Source organism: Sturnira hondurensis, unplaced genomic scaffold (genome assembly GCF_014824575.4).
Source record: "Sturnira hondurensis isolate 20B ecotype Veracruz unplaced genomic scaffold, ASM1482457v3 Scaffold0020080, whole genome shotgun sequence".
Lineage (NCBI taxonomy): Eukaryota > Metazoa > Chordata > Mammalia > Chiroptera > Phyllostomidae > Sturnira > Sturnira hondurensis.
This window is the reverse complement of record NW_028092711.1, coordinates 2,875,942-2,899,808: the sequence shown is the minus strand read 5'-3', so window position 1 is coordinate 2,899,808 and position 23,867 is coordinate 2,875,942. Positions and strand designations below refer to the sequence as shown.

The following is a 23,867-nucleotide window of genomic DNA, read 5'->3' as shown; positions in this document are numbered from 1 at the left end:
CATATCTGTGAATATACTAAAAAAGATTGAATGCTACACTTTAAATGAGTAATTGCCTGGCGTGTGAGGTATATCTCAATAAAGTTAGAAAAAAAATCTTGCAACCAATAACTTCAACTACCAAGAGACTGAGGGCCTCAAACGTTATTTCCAGCGACCAACAGTGGTATCGTTTATGGGCAAGCATCCGTTTCCATGTATAAAATGCCAAACATGGAGCAGTGCATTGGCTGGTGAAGCGCGAACATTTAGTGTTTAAGGGCAGATCGTAAGCTGACCTCCCGGCCCTTGGCGAGCACCTGGGCCGCCTCCGGTCACCGGGCGCCCCTCCTCCGGCCCTGAGTCACGGCGCCGGAGTCCCCACGCGAGGATGCGGTGAGTGAGGCCGGGACGCCGCGGGCCCTGGGGCGCAGCGTCGGGCTCTCGGCCGCCCAGGGGCGGCGCACGGAAAGCTGGGCCGGCAGCCTCGCTCGCCTCCCGGCCCGGACGCCGCAGACCGGCTCCTCTTCGGCGGGCGGCAGCTGGTTGGAGCCGCGCGTCCTCCCCCCGCCCGCCAGCCCTCCATGGCGTTTATCCGGAAGAAGCAGCAGGAGCAGCAGCTGCAGCTCTACTCCAAAGAGAGGTGAGCGCCCGGCCCGGGACGGCGCGGAGGGCCGGAGCCGCGCTCAGCGGCCGGGCTAGGCGTCGGGTTCCCTGCGGGAGAGCGGAGGGACCGTCCCGTGTGGCGCCGGCTCGGAGGCCGCGGCCGCGAGCTCGTTCGGGGCCCGGGGCCGCGGCCAGTGCCCGGAATCAGAGTCAGAGCCGGGGGCTGGTCCGGGCCTGAGGCCGCCGGGGCCGGGGCCCGATTCCGGGACCGTTCCGGCGGGCTACTTTGGTCCCGGCTCACCCGGAAGAGGCCGCGCGGGTTCGGGGCGGACTCTTCCCGCGGGCACCCAGCCTCGGAGCGCGGGGACGCCTCCCTGCGCGCGAGCCCTGGCGTTCTCTGGGGGCGAATCGCAGGGGGTGTGAAGCGAGGTCGGCGGACACCCCCTCCTTCTCACCTCATCCGCCCCCGACCCGGCGCTCTCCCACCCCCAGGGAACCGACAGCGATCGCCCTTGGCCCGGCACCGAGGGGCTTAACTTAAGCTAGGCCGCTGTGTGGTCGGCGACCCCAGAGTCTGCACCGGGGTCGGGGAGGTGCACGGGCCGGCAGTGGGGTGGGGAGGGGAGGGGGGAAGGAGCTCTAGACGCCGATGCTTCACAACACCGAGCCTTCTTTCGGACAACTTCAACTTCAGACGTAAAGCAGCTGCTCTACGGGGCCGGGAGGAGGGTCACAAACAAGGCCTTATTCTGGGAAAGGCAGGGTCCAATCCCCCAATGTTTTTTACCAAGCAGTGAACCTTACTATATGTGTCATTGAAGTCTTTGCATTCGAAAGCTTGGCGGGGCACTGCAGTCACCACCTGTAGCCCTGGAGGAACTTGGGGTCCTAGGAGAAGCTAAAATTGTCCCAGGGCAGTGCCCTCTCAGAGTTTCTGATCCTCAGTCTTCAGGGGAAGTGTCTTATAAGAAAGCTCACTTCTGCCCAACTATACCTCCCAGTGCGTTTATGGTGACTGAAACAACTTGCTGATTGATCCTCGGGCCTGGGATCCCAGGTGGCAGAAGGAACTGGGGCTGAATCATTTTACCCTTACTGTTTTAGTTGTGGGAGCTAGTTATGTCGGAGTGCGGCTAACCTGTCACATTGTGTGATGGGTGGACACCAACAAAGCAGCCAGTAGGAGCAAGTACAAGTGTAGACTTCAAGGTCTGTGTGATCTTGCAGCATCCACACTTGTTTTATAGTTGTTGACTGGACCTGTTTTGTCCGAACATTCATATCCCTTTCCTAATCTCTACTTTTGGCCTGGCCAAAAGTTTGAAATTTTGTTTCACTAGTGTAGAGAAGGAGATAAGATATTCCAAAAAGTATCTTGGATATGGCTTCCAAGAACGTTTTTAGCAGTGTGATTAGGTTTTAGCCACATAAAATCTTGCTTATTCATTAATAACTGGGCTGTAAAGTACACTTGCTTAAAGAGGCTCTTCTGACTTTATTTGTACTGCTTGCTTCACGTAGAAAGAGTTTGAATAGTTTCCTTTTCTGTACCAAAAACATTAGAACATGATGGTATTCTGTGTTAAATAGATGACTGTTCAAATTTTACATTGTAAGAACTTTGAAACACTTGAATTGCCATCCTGTTCTATGATCTAAGAGTCACTTATAACAATTCCATTGCTTCACTGATATACAGGAAAACTTGTTTTCTTTAGATCTGCCAGTTATTTTGATGGAAATAATTTGTGTTGGATTTGGTTTGCTTGTACAGTTCTGCAGTGTCACAGGAGTCTGCACTTACAGTTCTGTGTACAGTCTGCTTCATCGGTATTCACTGATCAGACAACATGACAGGCTAGCAGCGCTCTCAATGTGCGAGCTAGCTCTCATAACCAAAACATTTATTCATCAGGAAGGAGGCAACAACTCTTCCTGAAAAAGTTAGTGCCACATATTTTATATTATTTGAAACCTACTTGCTGACTGCCCAAATTCTTTAATGCTCTCTGCCCCTTGACTTTGCACCTTTGAGATGGGCAGACTTGAACCAGGATGGATGGTGTCCATAGAATCAGTTTGAATGACAGGAATCTGTCTCAGAATCAGATGTGGGCTAGAACCAAGCAGTCTCTCTATAGATCTTAGAATTCATTCTGAAAGATAAGAATATTTCAGCCAACTTCATTCGGTCCCAAGTTTACCATTTTTGCGCAGATTTTTTCCTGACTAAATTCTTTGGTGTCATTTATCACTAATTAGCAAAATGATTGATATGGCTCATTGGCTTAGGCATATATCCAAGGAAACTTACTTTCCTTGGGGCTGTTTTCATGAAAAGGCCTCACGTCTTCAAACTTGTGAGTTCATTGGTCCCTGCCATGCTGCTTTAAAGATTTTAGATTTCTGCTGCTACCAAATAATGACCCCAGAAAAGGAGAAACCTGACGTTAGTGTGTATTTCCTTTACTGTTAAGTTGGTGCTAGTGCATTTCAAGGAAGTGAAATTTCTACAAAGTGGAAGCAGAGAGTCTGGGAGGTTCTTGGATTGGTGGCTGACATCAAGGTGGTAGCAGAAGAAATGGAGAAAAGTGGATGGATTTTACATGTTTTTAGGAGGTAGCATTGACAGATCTTGGTGTGATGGATTGGGTGTAGGAGGTGACAGGAAGAACCTCAGCTAGAGTTGTCAGAGAAGCAACGAATAATCTTTTAGGATAAGTATATCCTGTGCAATGTTTGATATAAGTATTCACATATTTGTATTGAAATGTTTTTGTAACTTATCTGAAAGTCAGATTTAACTAGGTGTCTTCCATTTTTATTAGGTAAACATTGCCATCATACTCTTCAGGTTTCTGGTGTGAACGACTGTGATGCTATTTATTGGTGATGTTTATGAAGAATTGCTTTGGTAATTTTCAGTATTAGAAAATGAAGAGATACTTGGCCATTCAAATTAGGTACACTAGTATCCTGGTTAAGATTTAGATTGTAGGAACCATATTGATTTTACTTTAAAAAAATGTCCCATGCAGGTGTTAATGATAAAGGGGAAATTTTTTAAAAAGACAGTTCACGTGTCTTCCTTTGGAATTTTTGGACATGGCAGATGTTTACAGTGGGTTAGCAGATAAGGATATTCTACAAACAAACTCCTGCTATTTAAGATATTTTGATTTTAGCCCTGGCCGGTGTGGTTCAGTGGATTGAGCGCCAGCCTGCAAACCAAGGGGTTGCCAGTTCAATTCCTAGTCAGGGCACATGCCTGGTTTGAAGGCCAGGTCCCCAGTAGGGGGTGCTCTAGAGGCAACCACACATTGATATTTTTCTCCCCCTCTCCCACCCTTCCCCTCTGTCTAAAAATAAATAACATCTTTTAAAAAGATATTTCTATTTTAAGATTTAAGAATAGGAAATTGTTAAATGGTTTTTGTCTTCACACCCAGAAGCGGTGTGGGGGGACTAAAGCTCTTTTCTTCTTGGGTGATGTATAAATTTGGATAGTGGAGGCATGTTCCCACTGGGGGGGGGGGGGTCACAGTTTTCTCTCTGTAAGGTCATACAAGAGATTACCTAGCTATGGCTTATAAACTGCCATTCCAGGATAAAACATTAGTGATCACGAATTCCGTATTGGGCATATATATTACATGAATAGTTTTACAGGCGTTTCTAAGACTGCGGCTTTTCTTCAGACATTCCATGTGTGTGATTCTCATGGTTATGCTGATATTAAATTTCTTGGTGGATATCAAATAGCTTCTATTTCATATGTTTATTTATCAGTTGATTCTGTACTCATTATCCTAAAAATACTTGTCAGAAAGCAAAGTGATTTGTTATATTCCTGTTTAACCTTTCATTTCTAACACTGAACATGCTATTTTTAATATCTCCATGGGATATACCAAGTATTGGAAATGGAGGCAAATTGCAGAATCAGTACTTACTTAGTCAGGACTGCTGATAGGTTGAAATTACATTATGTTCATTAATTGTGTTTAGATCTTCTACTTCCTTAATGAAGTTTTTCTGATTGATGTATCAATTACTGAGAGATGCTTCATGATGCAAACTTTGCCTTGTATTTCTATCAAAGTTTGCTGTGTGTATTTTCAGTGTATGTTATCTCTGTAAGCTTAGAATTGGTATCTTCTTAGTCAATTGAATTTTTCATCAGCGTATAATGACCTCTCCTAGTACTGATTTTTTTTCTATTTTGTCTGATGTTAATATAACTATATCAGTTTTCTCTTGATTATTTGCATTATATATAATTTTTTCATTCTTTTACTTTCTAATTTTTTGTGTCCATAGGTTTTAGGCATATTTCTCTGAAAGCTTATAGTTGGGCTTTTAAAAATTCATTCTGATAATTTTTTGTCTTGACAGATTAGTCCACTTACATTTATTATTACTACAGCTAAATATTTGGATTAATTTTTACTTTTTTATTTTGTTCTTTAATTTCGTCTTATTTTTCCTTAGTTTGAATTAAGACCCTGTCCCCCGTTCCCTTTAATTTTTCCTGAAGCGTATAGAAGATGTGTGTGTGTGTATATATACATACTTTGCCTTGTATTTTTATCACAATTCTATATAATGCAAATAATCAAAAAAAAGCTGAGCTGGATCTGATGAGATAAGGTTCCATCACAGTGTAGCTCCACTGTGTCCTAGCCCTAATCAAAAGAAAACTGATATAGTTATATTAACATCAGACAAAATAGAAGAAAATCAGTACTAGAAGAGGTCATTATGTGTTGATGAAAATTCAATTGACTAAGAAGATATCAATTCTAAACTTACACAGATACATACACTGAAAATACATATAGCAAACTTTGATAGAACTACAAGGCAAAGTTTTCATCATTGTGTATCCACACACACACATATGTGTATACACACATACACATTCTGCTTCTGTTTTTCTAGTGCTTACCCTTGAAATTTTTACATCTATATTTAATTTAAGGTCTGAAACCAATCATTCTCTTTACCATCCTCCCTAATAGTATAAGGACGTTAGAATAGTTAACTCCTGTTGCCCCATCCTAGATTATAACTTGTTATTGTCCAGAATTTTCCATCTATATTTAAACCTACAAGTTAGACACGACCTTAGTCCCCCCTTGTCCACAGGAGACACATTGTAAGAACTCCATTGAGTCCCTGATGCTGCAGGTAATCCTGTGTACACTGTTTCTTTGTACACATACATACGTTCCACAGCTTCTCTTTGGCATATTCAAATCGCCAGCATCACTGATCTTGCACTTGGAGACGATTGTTAAGCACAACAAAGGTTGTTTGAACGCAGGCACTGCAACACCACAGCAGCTGGTGTGGTAACTGCGACCGCCACCAAGTGACTCGTGGGTGAGAGGAGCCCGGCCAGGGGGTGATGCACATCCTGAGTGGGACCCAGTGGGGAGGCGCGCGATGCTATCATGCTGCTCAGAACAGTGCCACCCTTTGAAGCTTATGAATTGTTTATTTCTGGAATTCTTCCATTTAATATTTTTGGATTCCTGTGGACCACTGGTAACTGAAACCACAGAAAGTGAAATTGCCCACGGGGGCAGGGGGGTGTCTACTGTATAACTGTCCAGTTAAAGCTCACGCTGTTTTACATGCACATTTAGTTCAGCATTCATTCTTCCGTGTCCTATCTTCCCTTTGGAACTGCTGTCTCTTTCCTGCAGAATATCCTTTACAGGGGTGTCCAACCTGTGGCTTATGGGCTGTATGCAGGCCAGAGTGGCTGTGAATGTGGCCCACCACAACACTGTAAATTTACTTAAAACTTTATGAGGTTTTTTTGTGATTACATGTCGCAGTGTATTTAGTGTGGGGCCCAAGACAACTCTTCTTCCCTTGTGGCGTAGAGATGTGAAAGGTTGGACACCCCAGCTAGAAGGCCCCCTGATGAGGATCTGATGATAGTGTGTTATGTTTGTTTTATCCTGCCTGAACCGGTCCTTGTGTTATCTTTGTTTTGAAAATCAGTTTTGCTAGATGCAGAACTCTCTCCGCATGTTGACAATTGTGTAAACGCAGGCAAACGTCCAGGGCATATGCTTGCTGGGGTGGCATCTGAAGGAGGGGACTCGACAGGGAAAAGGTTAGGTAACAGGTGGGCCTCACCCCCCTATCGCAGCACTGAGCTGTCTTGGTAGGGTCAGGCTTCAGACTCCAGGAGAAACCTGCATCCCATTTAGTGGCCTGGGCTAGGACACAGTGGAGCTACACTGTGATGGAACCTTGTCTCATCAGATCCAGCTCAGCTTTTGTGGCTGTGGGCTGGCCTTGCCACTTTCAGGGCCTTTTGGGGGCCCTCCAGGCCTTGCCCTTAGGTCTGTGTGATGTGGCAGGGCGGAGCAGTGTTTGTTATATCTGTTCATGGCTAGAGGACCACCAGCCCTTTTTCTGGAATGATTAAGACACTGGGACCCTAGCCTTGTGGTGAACCAGAACGGTTTGCTTTAACACAAGACCATAGCAGGTTTCCATGTAGTTTTGTAGTTTTGCACCTTGTATTCTGGGAGACCAGCCTGCAATAAACCCATATCATTTAAGTCTAATTGTTCCTTGTAATGCCTTCCCCCGGCTGCTTTTAAGATCTCTCTGTCGGGGTTTGAAATAGAGATTTCTTTGTATTCATCTACCTGAATCTGAAACAGTTCAGGAAAAATTTGGAGTCAAGCCTTGAGCTCTTGGAATACTGCTTTTCCCTATTCTTTTATGTCTTATAACCACTTATTAATATTTATTTCTCTGTTCTGTTTTGTAGGTTATCTAAATCCACACTACAATTTACTACTTTTCTCTCTAGTTGTTTAATTTTCTGTCTGTTCCATTAGGTTAAGTTTTAACTTCAGTTACTATGTTTTAAAATGTCTAGTTTTATTTGGGCCATTTTTAAGTTCCTGGTCATTTTTTATGAAAGTATGTTTTTGTTATATTCTGATGCCCTTATATTCTTTAAACTTATTTATTGGAATGATCATATACAGAAAACAGTCTGTAGCTGCTACAGTTTTGATTATTTTGTTGCTTGTAGTAACTTCAGTAATTTTACTTTCTCACTTGTTTTAGGATTTTTTATTGTATTCTCTTGTTCTTTGGAGTGTGTCCTTGGGAATTCTTACAGGCCTGGGTTTAAAGTGTATTTTTCCAGAAAGTGTTTGCATTTACTTCTGCCTAGGTCAGAAGTCACATGGGTTTTTCTTGAGTTTTATCGAGCTACACAGGTCGTGTGAAATCCAGCCCCAAATGTGTGTCAAGGCAAGCTTGTGGTTTTGCATTCTCAAGGGAGAATTACTTTGCCCCCAGCCCAGAGCCAAGGTCCTACCCTCTCCCTCTGGGGAAGGTGTGGCGACTGGTTCTTCTTTCCATCCTTAAAGGCTGTTACCTTTAGGGATCCTAAATGCTTCCCCTTAACTCCTAGCTCCCCCCTCCCCACCACTGATGACCATCGGCTCAAGGCACATGGTGCTAATCAGTTCAGGCTCCAGACCACTCAAAGAGTTGGGCAAAGCCCCGGGGAAAAGACTGCTCCAATGCCCGCTACCCTCTTTGTTTCTCTCCTCTGAGATTTTCCCTTACTTCATCACCTCAGCCAAGCGTTTGAAAAGTTGATCCAGGGGTTTTAGAGGATCTGTACTGAGATTGTTTTTCTGGACATCTGATCTCTGCCAAATGCCTGGAAAAGAAATTCCTGCTGATTCTTGAAGTGTAGTTTTATTTAATAAGTCTGTGGGTGTGCAGACTTACTAAATAAAACTACACTTCAAGGGTAAAACTTGACCTAGATTTAAGAAGGGACTTTCGAGGTAATCTAGTCTGTCTCTCCCTCCCTTCAACTTTATAGTTGAGGCCTAAGCAAGTAAAATGATTTGCTTAAAAGTCTCAGCAGCCAAGTCATGGCTGAACTAAGGCTAAAACAAATGTTTTCTGATCCAAGCCTAGCCCCTCTTCGACGATAACTGGGTGCTTCTTTTTGAAATGTTCGGCCACTGCTTAAGTTTATAGTATTGCTGAAATTCAGAATCTACAAGAATGATCAGAAGCCTGATTTCTGTGATTGTTAGAGTCATGTTACTCCAGGTGTGGTCAACGGGCCTGCAGCATCAGCGTGGCCTCCAAACTCATCTCAGGCTCCACTGGAGATCTGCTGTGTCCAGACCAGCAACATCCCCAGGTAGTTACACGCACTCTACAGTTTGAGTGGCAGTGTTCTAGATAACAGTCATTAAGCATTTACCTTGATTTCTGTTGTTTGCTGTTTTGGTTCCTTCAAACTATACTTCCCTCTTCATTTTGATAGGATAGTGAGGGCTCCTGAGAAGGTTCTCCCCGGCGCTTTTTCCTTGATGAGGACTCTGAAAGGCGTTGAGAGCATCAGTGGTATTCTTGCCATTTGTTCTTATAGATAGTGAGACTTGAATATGGAAACATGCCTTTATGGATTGCTTCAGTGAAAGTGGTTTTGATGTCTGCAAAACCATGGAAAATAACTGCACCTCATATAGTCAGAGAAGAATGTAGTTTCCTAGGTTTGGGCTCAGTGATAGAGAGAGCTTTAAACTTACTCCTAAGCAAAGGGACAGAAAGGCCAGATGGGCCCTGGCCACTGTGGCTCAGTTGGTAGGGCATCCTTCCAACTGAGGGCAAAGCGAAAGGCTGCCAGTTGGATTGTTGGTCAGGCGGGGCACATGCCTGGGTGGCAGGTTTGGTTCCCGGTCGGGGCACATGTGATTGGCAACGATTGATGTTTCTCGTGTCATTGTTTCTCGTCCTCTCTTTCTCCCTCACTTGCCCTCTCTCTAAAATAAAATAAAGTAAATATTAAAAAATAAAAAGGCTAGATGAAATTGATTACACTGGAGGACAGCAGGCATGTGAGGAAATGCTAGTTCAGGGGAGGATGGGCTAGTAATTTACTTGAGAAAACAATTGGTACATGGACTAGAAAGAACATTTAGTCACTCAGATGGTACTATGCAAGTGTGTAGAATATGGATAATAAAATCAGTGAAATTTTATTATGAAAGAGAGTAATATATGTTTAAAGTGTCACTGAAGCTTGTTTGGATGGGTCTCAAGTTTGGAATCTAGTGCTAAAAAACTACAGACCCGTTTAACAGGAAAGACCTACTGGGAGGTGAAGCAGTGGGGTCTGAATGTCAGGACAGTATACGTCTGCTGGGGAACGCATGGACCAGAGGTAGAGGGGAACCAGAACTTACTGGAAAGAGGAACAGAGATAACATAATTGTGTTCATTTGTTACAGGCCACCTCAGCGAGTGGAAAAAAATGGTAGATCTGTACCTGATGTAGATTGAAAATAGGAAGTGGCAATACAAAAAAAAATGACAGGAGACCTTACTTAGTGAAAGCCTACTGGGCTATAATTACAGTTCTTTGACTTCCCTTGTTAAAGTTTATTTATCTTAAGGTAATTTCAGAACTTTACAGAATTCCAAATGTTAAAGAGAAATTAATCAACCTAGTAGCAATGACAGAAACCTTCAGAAAAGGCGGTCATATCCAATTATTTGTTGTTTGAAGTCCTGGAGCATAAAGGAAAATACATAGAACCTAGATTTTTTGGAAGACAGTTATTGAAAGTTTCAAGGAGAAAAAAAGATAAGTGTTACTACGGGGCAGTTCCAGAAAGGATATTGAACCAGGAGGTTTGTTCAACTATTAAAAATATAATTCAGAACATCCAGTGCAGTGGAGCTTGGTGAAGAGTTAGAAAAAAAATCGGACAAGCAGAGAAACATGGAATGATTGTGTAAGTACTATTCCTCCAGGCAGTACAAACGGACAGCGAACAAGTGTACATGCAGAGATGTTACAGACTTGCACAGTTAACATCAAGAAACCGACTGAGAAAAAGTAAAATGAAACTTGAAGCCCAAAAGGAGTGGTGGTTTTAAGAAAGAAACTGCTGTAGATGAAAGCAGTTCTTAAAGTCCCCTAAAGTTGTGTCTAAAACTTGGCCGCTGCCTAGGGCCCAGCCTGGTAGTGTAAAGTTGACTGATGACAGAGAAAGTGGTTTTTATTTTGAATCCGTTAATGATGCTGACCGCCAGACTGAAAGTGATGCATGAACTTTCATAAGACGGGTGAAGAGGCAAAGGGCACCCATGTACCCGTGTCTCCTGGCATCAGCTCCGGGAGAGTTTGAGTTTGGAGTACCAGAACTGTTTCAGCGATCTAGTAACTTCGAAAGGCGCAGAAAGGACACAAGTAGGTTTAATGCTAGTTCTAGGTCACACAGATTCTTCACGGACCACTGGAAGGGGAAGTTGTCACCAGTTTCCAGCCTGAATTTTCACTACCAAGTCTTGTCATGCTCCCTTTCTTTCACAGAGTTCTGCTGGTAGATCAGGAAATGCACTAGATTTAGTGCATCTAATCTTTGGTAGAAAATAAGATTTGTTTTTGTGCTGTCTTAACAGCAGATCTGAGACAGGAGAAATGACGTAGTGTAGTTGGGTGGAATAGTATTTATGTGAATGATTCTATTCAGAGGTTGCTGCCACACGTATGATTGGGGGAACTTTTCTAATGATGGATCCTAGGACTGTGTTCTTACCCTATCTGTTCAACATTTTTCCTAATTTTCTCCTTGTTTCAGAGGCCATTGTAGGAAGCTTACAAAAACTGCCCAGTTTAGGCAAACTGACTCTCTCCGAGGTCGGAGCACTACAGTCCAGCTTAACCCAAGGGGTGTGTTGGGGTTCTCAGAGTAGAAATGGCAGCTGCATTTCCTGTGCCTGTGTGCACAGCCCCGGGGTAGGAGAGCATTTTCTCCCATGGAGCCCCTACCACAGTCCTCCTCAGGCCCGTGGGGCCTGTTTCACATCTCCAGTCTAGACAAATGACTGACTAGCAAAATCTTCTGGATCCATAATAAATACTGTTCATTAACAGAGTGTTGAATAACTGCTGAGTGGCCATGAGTGCAAAGGTTGCCTGAAATGGACTTCCTTTAATGTTGTTGGGTAAGTGTTGAACACTGTGCTTTAGAATTCAGGTGATGTGAGGGTGGGACAGCATCTTTTAGGGAAGTCAAGCTGCTGAACGAGTAAATTCATCTACGGAGAATGCCACCATGCCTCTGTAAACATGGGATAAACTAAGGAATAGTTTTAAAGAAATAATTTATAGTCTGATATAATACTAGTGAATGAGATAATAAAATTATGAAAGGGATTTAAAAATGTTAAGGCATAGGTAGTACAAAGGGGGCAGAGCTGCATGGAGGGGGAGGGTGGGTGGGCAAGGTGGCGTCGGGCCAGTGATTTGCCCAGGATTTGCCCAGGATTTGCCCAGGATTTCTCCTGGGCTGTAGGCACCTGGGCGGGGCGGGGAGGGGTTCTCCCTGCACTGCCCGACGCCCTTTCTCCTCGCCCGGTCCTGGGATCCCGGAGCCCCGCCCCTTCCTTCTCAGCTGCTCCTGGGGGCGGGGAGGGGAGGCGCACCTGGTTCCCGGATACAGTGTTGAACCTTGAAGAGGAGAGCCGGGGCGGGCCGGGTAGGCACCTCCCGGAAGTCTCCTCTTCAGCTAAGCGTTTTGCTCAGGAACAGCTCAGTCTGTAGGACTGGAATTCTTTTTCGGAAGGATAACATTGCCAGGAAACTTGAATGTTACTTTTCAAGTTTGGGATATGGGAGGGCAGACAGTAGGAGGCAAGAGCTTGGGTAAATAACACATGTATGGAGCACAGGGAATCCTCTTGGTATATGATGCTACAAATTTTCCAGGCTTTGAGAATTGTAGAAGACTGATGTGCTGTGGTGAAGAAAGTGAGTGAGGAGTCAGAAACTCAGCCACTGATTGCCTCGGTGGGCCAAAAAAATACAGCTTTCCTGGAGTAAGCAAATTGCTTTGAAGAGAAAATTCCTAAAGATGTGTACAGTCTTTTCAACAACAGTTTTGGTAATTGACATATGTAAGTGCTCTGGCCAATTTGATTGGTTTGGCCGATTCCTGCTAAGAAAGTGATCATGAATTACAGTGCGTAGTCACACAGAATGTTGTATATGTAAAACGAAGAGATTATAGATGAACATTTTTTTAAATATTATTTACTGTGTCATCTGCCACTGGCCCAATCTCATATGATCATGTAATGAAAGATGTTCTGATTTGTGTTTCTAAGTTGGTGTTGCATTAGTAAGGTAGTGTGCATTCATTTTCTTTTTGGGGGATAAAGTTATTGGGTTGGCCAAAAAGTTCGTTCGGTTTTCCTCCTGAGATGGCTCTAGTAACACTTAGTTCTCTTTAACTTCATTTGAAACAATTTTGTTAGATTGCATTGTGACAGCTGTCACAGCAGCTTGCATTAAAAAAAAACAACTTATTGAAATTAATGAACTTTTGTGAAGCCATTTTAATATTGAAGATGGAGGAAAATAAGCAACATTTTTGGCATGTTGTGCTTCATTATTTCAAGAAAAGTAAAAATGCCACTAAATCACAGAAAAAGATTTGTGCGGTGTATGGAGAAGGTCCTGTGACTGATGGACTGTGTCAAAAGTGGTTTGTGAAGTTTTGTGCTGGAGATTCTCAATGGATGATGCTCCACGGTGGGCAGACCAGTTGAAGTTGGTAGTGATCCAATCGAGACATTAATTGAGAAAAATCACCGTTTCTACCACATGGAAGATAGCTAACACACTCAAAATATCCAAATCAATAAAGTTATTGGCGAAAATGAAAAATGCCTTTTATTTTCCAGTAAAAACCATACAGACTTTTTGGACAACCCAAAATATTTTTTAAAATTAAAGCATGGAATCTTTTATGCGTAGAATGTAGTTTGAAAAATTGTTCAAAATGCATAAATCTTTATTATGATTTTTACATACAAAAATTTTTAAACATGTATAACCGAATACTAAAGTAAGTAGAAAAAAATAACCTCAGAAAATTTGCATAGTCCTTTAATTTTCAATAATATGATTTTGTTTTATCCCTTTACCGTGTTTTTTACATTACTTACAAAATATGTATATCGATCAGTTAGTGAAGATATAATTCATTTACCAAAATAATGACTCTTGTTCTGTAACAGTTCCTGTAATTAAATTATTACTGTGGTGAGAATCATGTAACAGAGATTTACTGTTTTCACCATTTGACGTGTGCAGCGCGGCAGTGTTAGGTATGTTCGTACTGTTGCCTGGCAGATCTGCAGAACCGTTTCATCTTGCAGAACTGAAACTCTGCCGCTGAACAGCAGTGCCCCCTTTGCCCCTAGTCCCAGCTCCTGGCACCACCGTTCTACTTTCTCTTAGAGTTTGACTACTGTAGATACTTCATACAAGTGGAATCAGGTAGTATTTGTCTTTTTGTGACTGTCCTGTTTCACCTAGCATGATGCCCTGATGGTTCATCTGTGTTGTAGCATAGGACAGGATTTTCTTCTTTTTAAAGGCTGAATAAGAGTCTGTTTTTTATATATACTACATTTTCTTTATCCATTCATCTGTGCATAGATGTTTAGGTTGCTTCCACATCTTGGCTATTGTGAGTAATGTTGCACTGAACTTGGATATGCAAATGTCTATTTGAAATCCTGTTTATATTTCTTTTGGTATATACACAGAATTGGGACTGGTGGGTCATATGGCAGGTCTAATTTTAATTTTTTGAGGAACCGCTATACTGTTTAGTGAGGCAGCTGCACCGTTTCACAATCCACCAACAGTGTGCAGGAGTTCCAGGTTCTCTGCATCCTTGTCAACATTTGTTATTTTTTTTTCTTTTAATAGTATATGAGGTATTGGCTCATTGTAGTTTTGATTTGCATTTTCCTGCTGATTACTGATGTGGAGCATCTTTTCATACACTTTTTTGGCCATTTGGATATCTTTGGCGAAATGTCTATGGAAGGCTTTTGCCCGTTTTTTAATTGGGTTAATTTTTGTGTTGTTAAGTTCTGTACATAATCTGGGTATTAAATCCTCATCAGATATATGGTTTGCGGATATTTTTTTCCATTTTTGTAGGTTGCCTTCTCTTTCTGTGGATTGGTTTTTTTGTTTGTTTTTGTTTGCTGCACAGAAGTTTTTTAGCTTGATTAGTCACACTTGTCTGTTTTTGCTTTTGTTGCCTGTACTATTGGTTAATATTCAAGAAATCATTGCCAAATTCGGTGCCAGAGAGCTTTGCCCCTATGTTTTCTTCTAGGATTTTTATGGTTTCAGGTCTTCAATTTAGGTCTCTAGTCCATTTGAGTTAATTTTTGTATATGGTATAAAGTAATGGTCCAACTTCATTCTTTTGCATGTGGATATCCAGTTTTCCCAGCACCTTTTGTTGAAGCGACTATTCTTTCCCCATTGTGTGGCCTTGGAACCCTCGTTGAAGGTCATTTGACCATATGTGCGAGGGTTTATTTCTGAGATATTCTGTTCCATTGGTCTGTATGTCTATCTTTATGCCAGTACCATGCTTGTTTTGAAACAATAGCTTTATAATATGTTTTAAAATCAGGAACTGTGATGCTTCCAGCTTGGTTTCTCTTTCTCACTTGTTTTGGCTATTTGATTCCATACAAATTTTAGGTTTTTTAATTCTGCAGTAAATGCTATTGAGGTTTTGATAAGAGATTGCATTGAATCTATAGATTGCTTTAGGTAGTCTGGATATTTTAACAATATTAAGGGTAGGATTATATTTTAATACTGTGTGGAAGAACTGGTTTCTGTGAAAGCTACTAGAATTTCAAAGCAATAAAATTATGCCATTGTCTTGTTGAAGAATGCTCATTTTATTTTACCTTCTCTCTGAGAGAAAGACTAGGGGGTCCAGAGGGAGGGGTGGGGTTGCACAGCTCCCGCCCAAGCAAAGGGTTTTGAGTTAGTAAGATATAAACTAAAAATAAGGGGTGAGGTAGTTTATAAATATTACTTCTCTGAATTATACGTTTCTGGAAATTATCCGATATATGAAAGGACTGTTCCTAGCAATCCTAACTCTTGTGCTTATATTGAAATTCAGAATAAGTGTTAATAGTGAACCTTTTACACGGAGCTGTAGCAGGTTAAGCCTATGATTAATTGTTGTTCATATATTTTAAAATGTAGGACAGGCCAATAAAAGTTGTTTGTTAGGATGGTAAACTGGTTCCTGCTCTCATTATTTTTAACTTATGAGTTATTTTTCTTTTGGTTCAGATTTTTTTAATGAGCAATATTTTGTTTCATGGATGAAATTTCTTCTTTGTAAGGATACTCCTAATAGTCTTCTAATTTTTTCCGCATTGTCTGTAGTCAAGTTGTTTCTGCTTGTTTCGGTCTAGTTCTCTCGTGTTAGAGCACGGTGATCTTGACTTGGTTGTTCATACAAAAGCGTGAAGTGTGTAATTCTCTGTCACTGTGGGCAGGCTTTATGTGTTGGGCTTCTCTGTGGGATGATGTTCTGGAAACCTGGCTCTTTAAAAAATTCATAGGTCTTCTCTCTCCAGCTAGTTAGTTTTTTTCCAAAAATAATCCAACAGACTATTGCTGGGAGTGGTACCTGTCTTCCTGCTTTTTGCTTAATCTCCCTCCTTTTGCTCCTTAGCCCTGCTCTCCCCTGTGCTTGATGTCTAGTTTGGAGCCTCTTGTTCAGTTTTTATGTAGAAAAGCCATGTACCAGAGTAGAATGGGCACAGCCACCTGGGGAAGGATCTAGGCCACTGACCTCATTCAGGCCTTCAGTCGTCCACCTGTGCTCCATCCCGGCCTTCCTAGGACCTGCTACCTGCGGTGGTGGACTTTCTGGAAGTGCTGTGACTGGGCTTGCTTTTCCCCTCCTTGGTGCTTTCTCCGGAGGCACTGCTGTTCTGGTTTCAGGTCACTCCTAACTCCTCCCATCTGCTTTGCATTAGTTACAGATTTATTGAGATCTCTCTTCTGCTTTATGTCCCTGCAATTTTCTTGCTCTGTGGGTTTTACCATTTAAAAAATACTTTTGTTCCCTTTTTCGTGGTGTTTCCAGAGGAAGCAGAAATAAACATATGTTTAATCTGCCACATTTAATCTAGATATCTTCCTCTGTCACACACCAGAACTTCAAGACCCATCTCAAGCCTCACACTTCTAAAGAAAGCTTTTCCCCATGACTCTTGACATTGACCAGAAGCTGTTGACATTTCCTGCTTCTCTCCCTAAAACAAGCACACTTGTTTGCAGTTCTTTGTCTTATATTTGTTTCTGTGGGCATGCAACTACATTTATACTTTTTCTGACTACCTTCTTTCATTTTTAAAAGTTTAAAGCACCTAAAACTTTGTAAAGAACTGTATTTCCATCCCATTTAGTTCAGCTTATTTGTTTACTAAACACCCTTTGTGTACAAAGCATCGCTTTGGTTATCACAGGGGACACTGTGGGGGTAGCAGGATTAGAACTCAGCGAACCCAGGGACTTGCTGCTGGCGGGGGCGGGTGTGGTGGGAAAGGGCCGGGGGAACACCGTCAAACTCTGCACGTGGGAAGACTCCAGACTTGCTCAGGCAGGAATAAGGTTTAGTTCATGAAATTGGGGGATTTTGTAAAGAAATAATAAATCTGCCTGGTAAACAATTTTACTCATTTATTTCTTTTTGGCAAAGCCAGCTGGTTTGTCTGTTGTCTCCTCCTCACTGGATAGAGAGGGGTGCCTGGCATATCATATACCTAATAAACATATATATTTAATAAGCATTTATTGATTTATTGTATGGAAAAGCACTTTGGGAATGGATGCTTTATATATTCTGCTTTCTTATACATAAAAAAAATAAACATGAGGTATTCCTCCCCGCCCCACTTTAGATTTTCCTTACTCCTGCTGAACTTGGAGGAATACTACTTTGAACAGCACACAGCTCATCATATTCAGCATAAGGGCAGTCAGAATGAAAGGTAAGGACGATTCGTGGGTCTCTGTGGACTTTCTGTAGTCTGATATTTTAAAAATTGAATGTATGCCCATACAGGTGTTTCCCTCCTTTCATGCTGTTAAAGTAACGAGAAGAGGGTTTTTTTTTAAGTTGCTGTCGTACTTCAGGTAGTTTCCAAAGCTAAGAATCAGCATGTGCTAATTCCTTCAAGGCTGTCTCACATCAGCTGGCTAGGACTCTGGTTCATTCCGTCATTTTTTCTTGCATCCCTTTTGTACGTATACTTTCAGTTGGTTGGGTTGTGGTGTTACACAGTAATGATCACCAAACACAGTGGTGTAAAAATGAGCACTGTCCATTTGAACTGGAAGCAACATTTTCTCTATATTTTAATTACTACTTATTGCTAAAACAGATTATTTCTTTACTCGTACCTTTTGAAAGTTATGTACAAAAGTATACAATGAAATTTTTACTTAAAATGCCAGCTTGGAATTAACTAAGATGAAAGTTGTTCTAGCAAAAATGTTTCTGCTGATGATTTTCTGTTGGGATGTCACTTCACTATTGGCCGCAACTTGCAACATGCTTTCATATTAAATGCTTGAACTTTACTATTCTTTAGGATTTGTTCTGAAAGGATCAAAGCCATGTAGTATTTGTTTAAATGCAAGCCAAAGTAAAAATGACTTAGCTTTTTGTTTATTATCTTAGGACATTTCTTTCCTTAGCATTCAATCAAATTAAACTACTATTCCTCAAAAGTAGCACCTTGCTCTCTTACATCTGAAATTTTGCTCATGTTCATTTCTCTAATTTTGTACGGTTTTTCCTCTCAACATTCCTGTGTCCTATATCATATTAATGGCTTGCTTAAACTTAAATACATGTTTATTATTAAAACACAAATATAAGGTAGCACACTGAAACTTAGTTTTATGATGTTAAAGTTATCGCTAGGGTAAAATGGTAGAACCCCATTTTGGAAGTGCATTTGTTAGTATCTAGCATAACTGCATGTGCATGAACCTATTCAGCTAGCAATGCCACTTCTAGGAAGTACTCTCAGATATACACCGGAAAGCTTATAAATGGACATATGTACATGTTTATTTACTACAGCGTTTCTTGACTGGAAACAATCCAGTAGGGAACTGACTGAACAAACCTTGCAAAGTACACACAGCGGAGCACCATGCAGCTATAACAAAGGAATGAGGAAGTTCTCTACTGCAGTGGAGTGATGAGCATACGTTAAATGCAAAAAGCAAAGGGCGGAATATTGTGTATTGTATGCTGTCTTTCACATGAGAAAGAGGGGAATAATTTTTGTTATATTGTTAGAATTGAAAAGAATTTTAATTATACATTTTAGAAAGCATGGAACAAAACGATGTAAAATCAACAATGTGAAAAAATCCTTTAAGAATGAGGAAGTGCACATTAAATCATGAATCTTTGGCATGACGAAGCTTCTCCTTCATTCCGCACATACACATGAGCACTGAAGGCAGAAAGCTGAAGAAGTACGTCCTGCGCACAAGAGAGCAGGGAGCAGTGCTCTGGTGACGGCAGAAGGACGGGGGGATGGGACTCGGACTGGAAGACTGTATTCCTCGGTGTGATTTTTTTTAGATACTATACATTACCAGCCAGTAGATTATTTAAACTATATTGAAATGGCATATACAAATCCAGGAAGTGGAATTAAAAATCTTAAATTCAACATTTGAAGTGATTGTCTTTAAAATTGCTTATTATCATGGAACAAATTTCTTCCTGAATCATACCGCAGAATCACCAGTAAAAGCGTTGCATGTACTAAATTCAAACTCAGTTTATTTTTCCATTATGATAAGTAAGAAAAACCTTTCTTACACAGTCCATTTTAGACATTTAGTTTGCCTTCAGAATAGTTTTTTAGCCACAGGGAATTGAAAGGACTTGGTGGAGGCCGGGCAGTGTTTCTGACGGTTCAGCTCTCTGGTCCTCCGTCTCCCTTTCAGTGTGTGGCTGTGGACACCGCGTCACTGCCTTGCAGTGACAACGCACAGGCAGTACCGCCAAATGACCCACGTTCCAGTGTGTGTGGATTGCGTTGACCTCCAGAAGATGAGGGAAATTGCTTTGCTGTGTTCTAGCCTTTCATATTCTTCAATTTTTTGGTTTACCTTTTATTAGTTGATGCTTTCTAGTTAAAATGAAGTATGATTTATTCTGTGACTTTTGTTAGTGTTCATTAATAATAATCCTTTGTACTTTGATCTCTAGGAGAATCAGGGGCTCCTTAAAAATATGTTCAAAATCAGTTATTTTTGAACCAGATACGATATCCCAGCCCATCATTAAGGTAAATGCACTGCAAAAATACAGACATTCCTGTTCTTTGTGTATATTTTACCTGTGCTTACTTTTATGGTTCTCTCTTAATTTTATGCAGATTCCTTTGAGAGATTGTATGCAAATAGGGAAACATGGAGAAAATGGAGCCAGTAGACACTTTGCAAAGTATGTCATCATCACTAACTATTTAATTTTACTTCTACCCAAAATTTGTATGTGTTTAATAACTTTTATCTGCATTTTAGGGCAAAATCTGGGGGGATTTCACTCATTTTCAGTCAGGTAAGAGTTATATAGTACATATTTTGTTCTGACCTGAATGAACGTTTCCTGTGTGTGTGTGTGTGTGTGTGTGTGTGTGTTTAAGCATGATTAAATTGTCGGAATCTCAAATGAAGCCATTGAAATAGATGGTTTAAATGCTTTTAAACAATTTAATCACTGAGAAATATATTTTTAAGAAGCTGTGATCCCCACTGAGATCCTCAGTGTTTATTAAGTGTGACGCCTGTGGGCTGTGGCTCCGTGTGCAGGAGTGCTGGCCGTGCTTCAGGGTTGAGACGACGGGAAGGCAGTTGCTCCTGTGGCCTCCTGGTCATCTACTGGAGGGGAGGCCGGCGGCACGCCACTTAAATGGGTCTCAGCTTGACTCGTGATGACAACCACGGCAGTGACTCAGGATGTGTAGCTTTGTACAGTTGTGATGCTTGGGGTCACGACTTTTTAGTCACTCCTTATTTACCTGGTACACGTACATTTATGCACCCAGTACTGTGCTTAATACTGGCAATACAGACATAAATTAAAACGTGGGTTTTCTCCTGCCATATACTTAATTTGTCTGTAGACTTTTGAAAGTTTGTGAAGAAAGGAGTAGAGATTGTCTACCACTTTCTTTTGGCTCTGGACTTCACCTTCTTCATCTTTAAAATGAAAGGGTTAGAGGAGATCAGTGTTGCCTCAGCTACCAGCTAGAGCCCTGGTTCCTTGAAGCATTTAAAGAAAAATCTTTGTGTGATCAAGTAAGTGTAGGAAAAGCTGTGGGAAACAAAGCCACACAGATTTCTTTATTTCAGGACGTGACTCAAAGCCTTCACCTACAGAAGTGCATTGAGAGTCAGGGACGTAAATGGTTAGGGCAGAGCGCGCTCCCGGTGGTGTTCACATCGCCGAGCCCTTCGGCCGTGGAACACGTTTTACTGTGTACTGAGGATTGTGTAGTGGAAGCTGGGGGTGCCAGATGAGGTGATTCTCCAGGTCTGCATCCATGACTCCGTTAATTTTAAGAAAGAACACGTTTCACGGGCTGTCTTTGACTTTACACTGTTGTAACTGGCAGGCATAAACCAGTTACAGCCACCTGGTACTTTGGGGCAGGAAACCTTGATTGATAATTCCGGTCTGCCCGGCACTCTCCTCCTTTCTGTAGTATCGTTCTACATCATGGTCTCATTCTAGAAAGTCTGTGTCTGGAAAGGAAGACATACTTTTTCAGTTAGAAGTGTGGTTTTCATTAGAAAAATATACATTTTGGTAAAACTTGAATAACTGTGGGCTTAGAAATAAAGCCCCCAAATCCTTCCACCCTTTTAGTAGTTTATAGAAGAGGTCTCAAATCAGACAAAGTCAAGATCAGCCTAACACCAAGGGGGGACTAGACACAAGCTACTCTTTTCAAGTTGTATTTTAAGCTTCCTGGGTGTTAAGTACACAACCAAGAAATGTAACTTATGTTTTTTTGTTATTTACTAGTTCACAGTGTTTCAGAAATACAGTAGCCTCCTCTTGTCTGGGGGGATAATTGCAAGACCCCCCATGGATGCCTGAAACCACAAATAGTCCTGAACCCTGTATATGCCATGTTTTCCCTACACGTGGTACGTTTTCACGTAAAGGAAGACTTTACAGCTTCTCTTTGGCCTGTCCTAATTGCCAGCGTCACTACTCTTGTGCTCTGAGGCCATTAGTAAGTGCAATACGGGTGACTTGAGCACGAGCACTGGGAAACCGTGACGGTCTTCTGACGACCGAGGCAGCTGCTGAGTGCCTGATGGGTGGGCCGTGTGTGCAGTGTGGACAAGCTGGACGAAGGGATTGTTCGCACCTGGGCGGTTTGGAGAAGGAGGACATAAGGTGTCATACTGCTTCTCAGAACAGCACACAATTTAAACAGTTCCTGTTGTTTACTTCCCATTTAATATTTCCAGACCAGGGGTGACTGCAGGTAACCGAAACCACGGGAAGTGAAACCATGGACATAGGAGGACTACTGTGCATGAAGTTCTTTAGGGTTTACAGAGTTTTGCTTCCAAATTTTCTTTTACTCATAGTTTAAAGAGGGTGTGTGTGTGTGTGTGTGTGTGTGTGTGTGTGTGTAAGTAATAGTTTTAATTCATGTACTCAGTATTGTATTCAAGATTTTAGAACTACAGGGAAGAACAAAATTATCCAAAGCCCCTCTCCCTATGGACTTTACTTTTCATTGGGGGAAACAGACAAGGAGCAAATACTTCTCTAAGGTAGTGATAAATGTCATGAGTAAAATGGAAACAGGGCAAAAGGATAGGCTACGATAAGGGACACATGCTACTCTAGGGAGAATGGTCAGGGTTGCTTGGCTGAGCAGGTCCCACTTGAAGGTACATGACTCTGAGGGCGTGAGGGAGTGAGCCACGCAGTTGTCATGAGAAACTGTGTCTCAGAGGCAGAGAGTGGCAGGGGTGAGGCCCAGAGACACGAATGTCCGAGGCGGGTGGGAGGCGCGGTGAGGGTGAGTGTGGGAGTGAGGAGAGTGCCAGGAAGGCAGGCTAAAGCAGAGGCAGAGACCGTGTCACGGAGGGCCTCATGGGCCTCACTAGGGAGTCAGAGTAAAACCCAGAAGACAAAAGCCGTTGGAGAGCTGACACAGGAGGGGTGTGATCTGACTGGTGTGTATCTGTAATCTCTCTGGAGGCCGAGTAGAGAATATGCTGTAGGGGGCAAGGCTGGAAGCAAGGGTGTTCAGAAACAGGGTGTTTTAGACCAGGGTGGTAGCAGTAGAAGGGTGAGGGGTGGTCAGTGTCTGGATATATTCTGAATAAAAACCTCACAGATGTACTGGCGGACTCTTTCCAAGCGTAAAGGAAAATAGGAATGACTCCAGCTCAGCAGTGCCCTTTACTGTGATCAAGAAGCAGGCAGTGTGTAGAATGTGACCTCTCAGAGGAGAAGTCAGCAGTTCCAGACACTTTTTTAAGCCCTGGGACGGGATGAGGTTTCCCTGAGACTGAGTGTGGCCAGAAAGGCCGAGGAGGCCCTGCAGAGAGCAGAGCGCTCTGTAACATAAGAGGTTGGGAAGAGAGCGAGGTTGGAGGGAAGACAGGAGGAGCAGCTGGCGAGGTCAGGGAGAACCAGGAGCAGGTGGCTGGGGAGCCAAGTGCAAAACTGCACCAGCTCTGTCACACGCCATCAGCTCTGTCACACGCTCTGAGAAACAGTCAAGAAAGTCCTGAGAAGGGACTCCTGGATGTGGGGACATGGAGGTGACTGTGCACCTTTTACAGCGTCCTCAGGAGTGGTCTTTGCAATGTGGTGTGGGTGAAAACCTTTCCTGGGCCCAAGAGAGAGTGGAGTGGGCTCTTTCGAAGGGTTTTGCCACAGAAAGGAACACAGGCTTAGCCAGAGGGGGATGGAGACCGTGGAGAGTTTTTCACAGTGGTTTGTGTCAAATGGGAGAGACTGCAGTGCGTAGTCGTGGGGCAGAGTTTGGGTGGGGGAGGGCCACATTCTGTACTCCAGTGCAGGCACTGGTTTCCGAGAGACCGGAAGACCCTCCGTCACAGCAGGAGAGAAGGCAGGGAGAGATGTTCCAGGGTGAGCAGACGGTTGGCCTGGCAGATGGCAGCGCTTGTTGACGTAGGTCCTAGTGCACGGTGTGAGGACAGGTGGCCCCGTGTCTGTAAGAATGCTGAGTCCAGGTCACCTGTAGGGAAGAGACGCTTCTTTGTGTGAGTGAATGTACTTCATGCCTTACTGATTTGTTTTACTTCTCTAAGTGCCCAT

At 42.6% G+C, this 23,867-nt stretch overlaps 1 protein-coding gene across 6 annotated transcripts in view; it reads left to right on the top strand.

Annotated features, from left to right (window-relative positions):
- Positions 1 to 273: 273 nt before the first annotated feature.
- The window catches only part of NSMAF (neutral sphingomyelinase activation associated factor), a 59,434-nt gene continuing 35,840 nt past the window's right edge, over positions 274 to 23,867 (top strand). Inside the window, exons 1-6 of one of the 6 annotated variants that reach the window (XM_037028588.1) lie at positions 276 to 514; positions 558 to 622; positions 17,416 to 17,505; positions 19,755 to 19,833; positions 19,924 to 19,991; positions 20,072 to 20,108. In XM_037028588.1, the coding sequence (XP_036884483.1) occupies positions 564 to 622; positions 17,416 to 17,505; positions 19,755 to 19,833; positions 19,924 to 19,991; positions 20,072 to 20,108 (333 nt within the window). In that variant the 5' untranslated portion in view covers positions 276 to 514; positions 558 to 563. Of the gene's footprint in view, positions 623 to 8,774; positions 8,795 to 17,415; positions 17,506 to 19,754; positions 19,834 to 19,923; positions 19,992 to 20,071; positions 20,109 to 23,867 lie in introns of those variants that run through there. The other 5 variants (XM_037028590.1, XM_037028587.1, XM_037028589.1 and 2 more) reach the window with 5 other exon arrangements.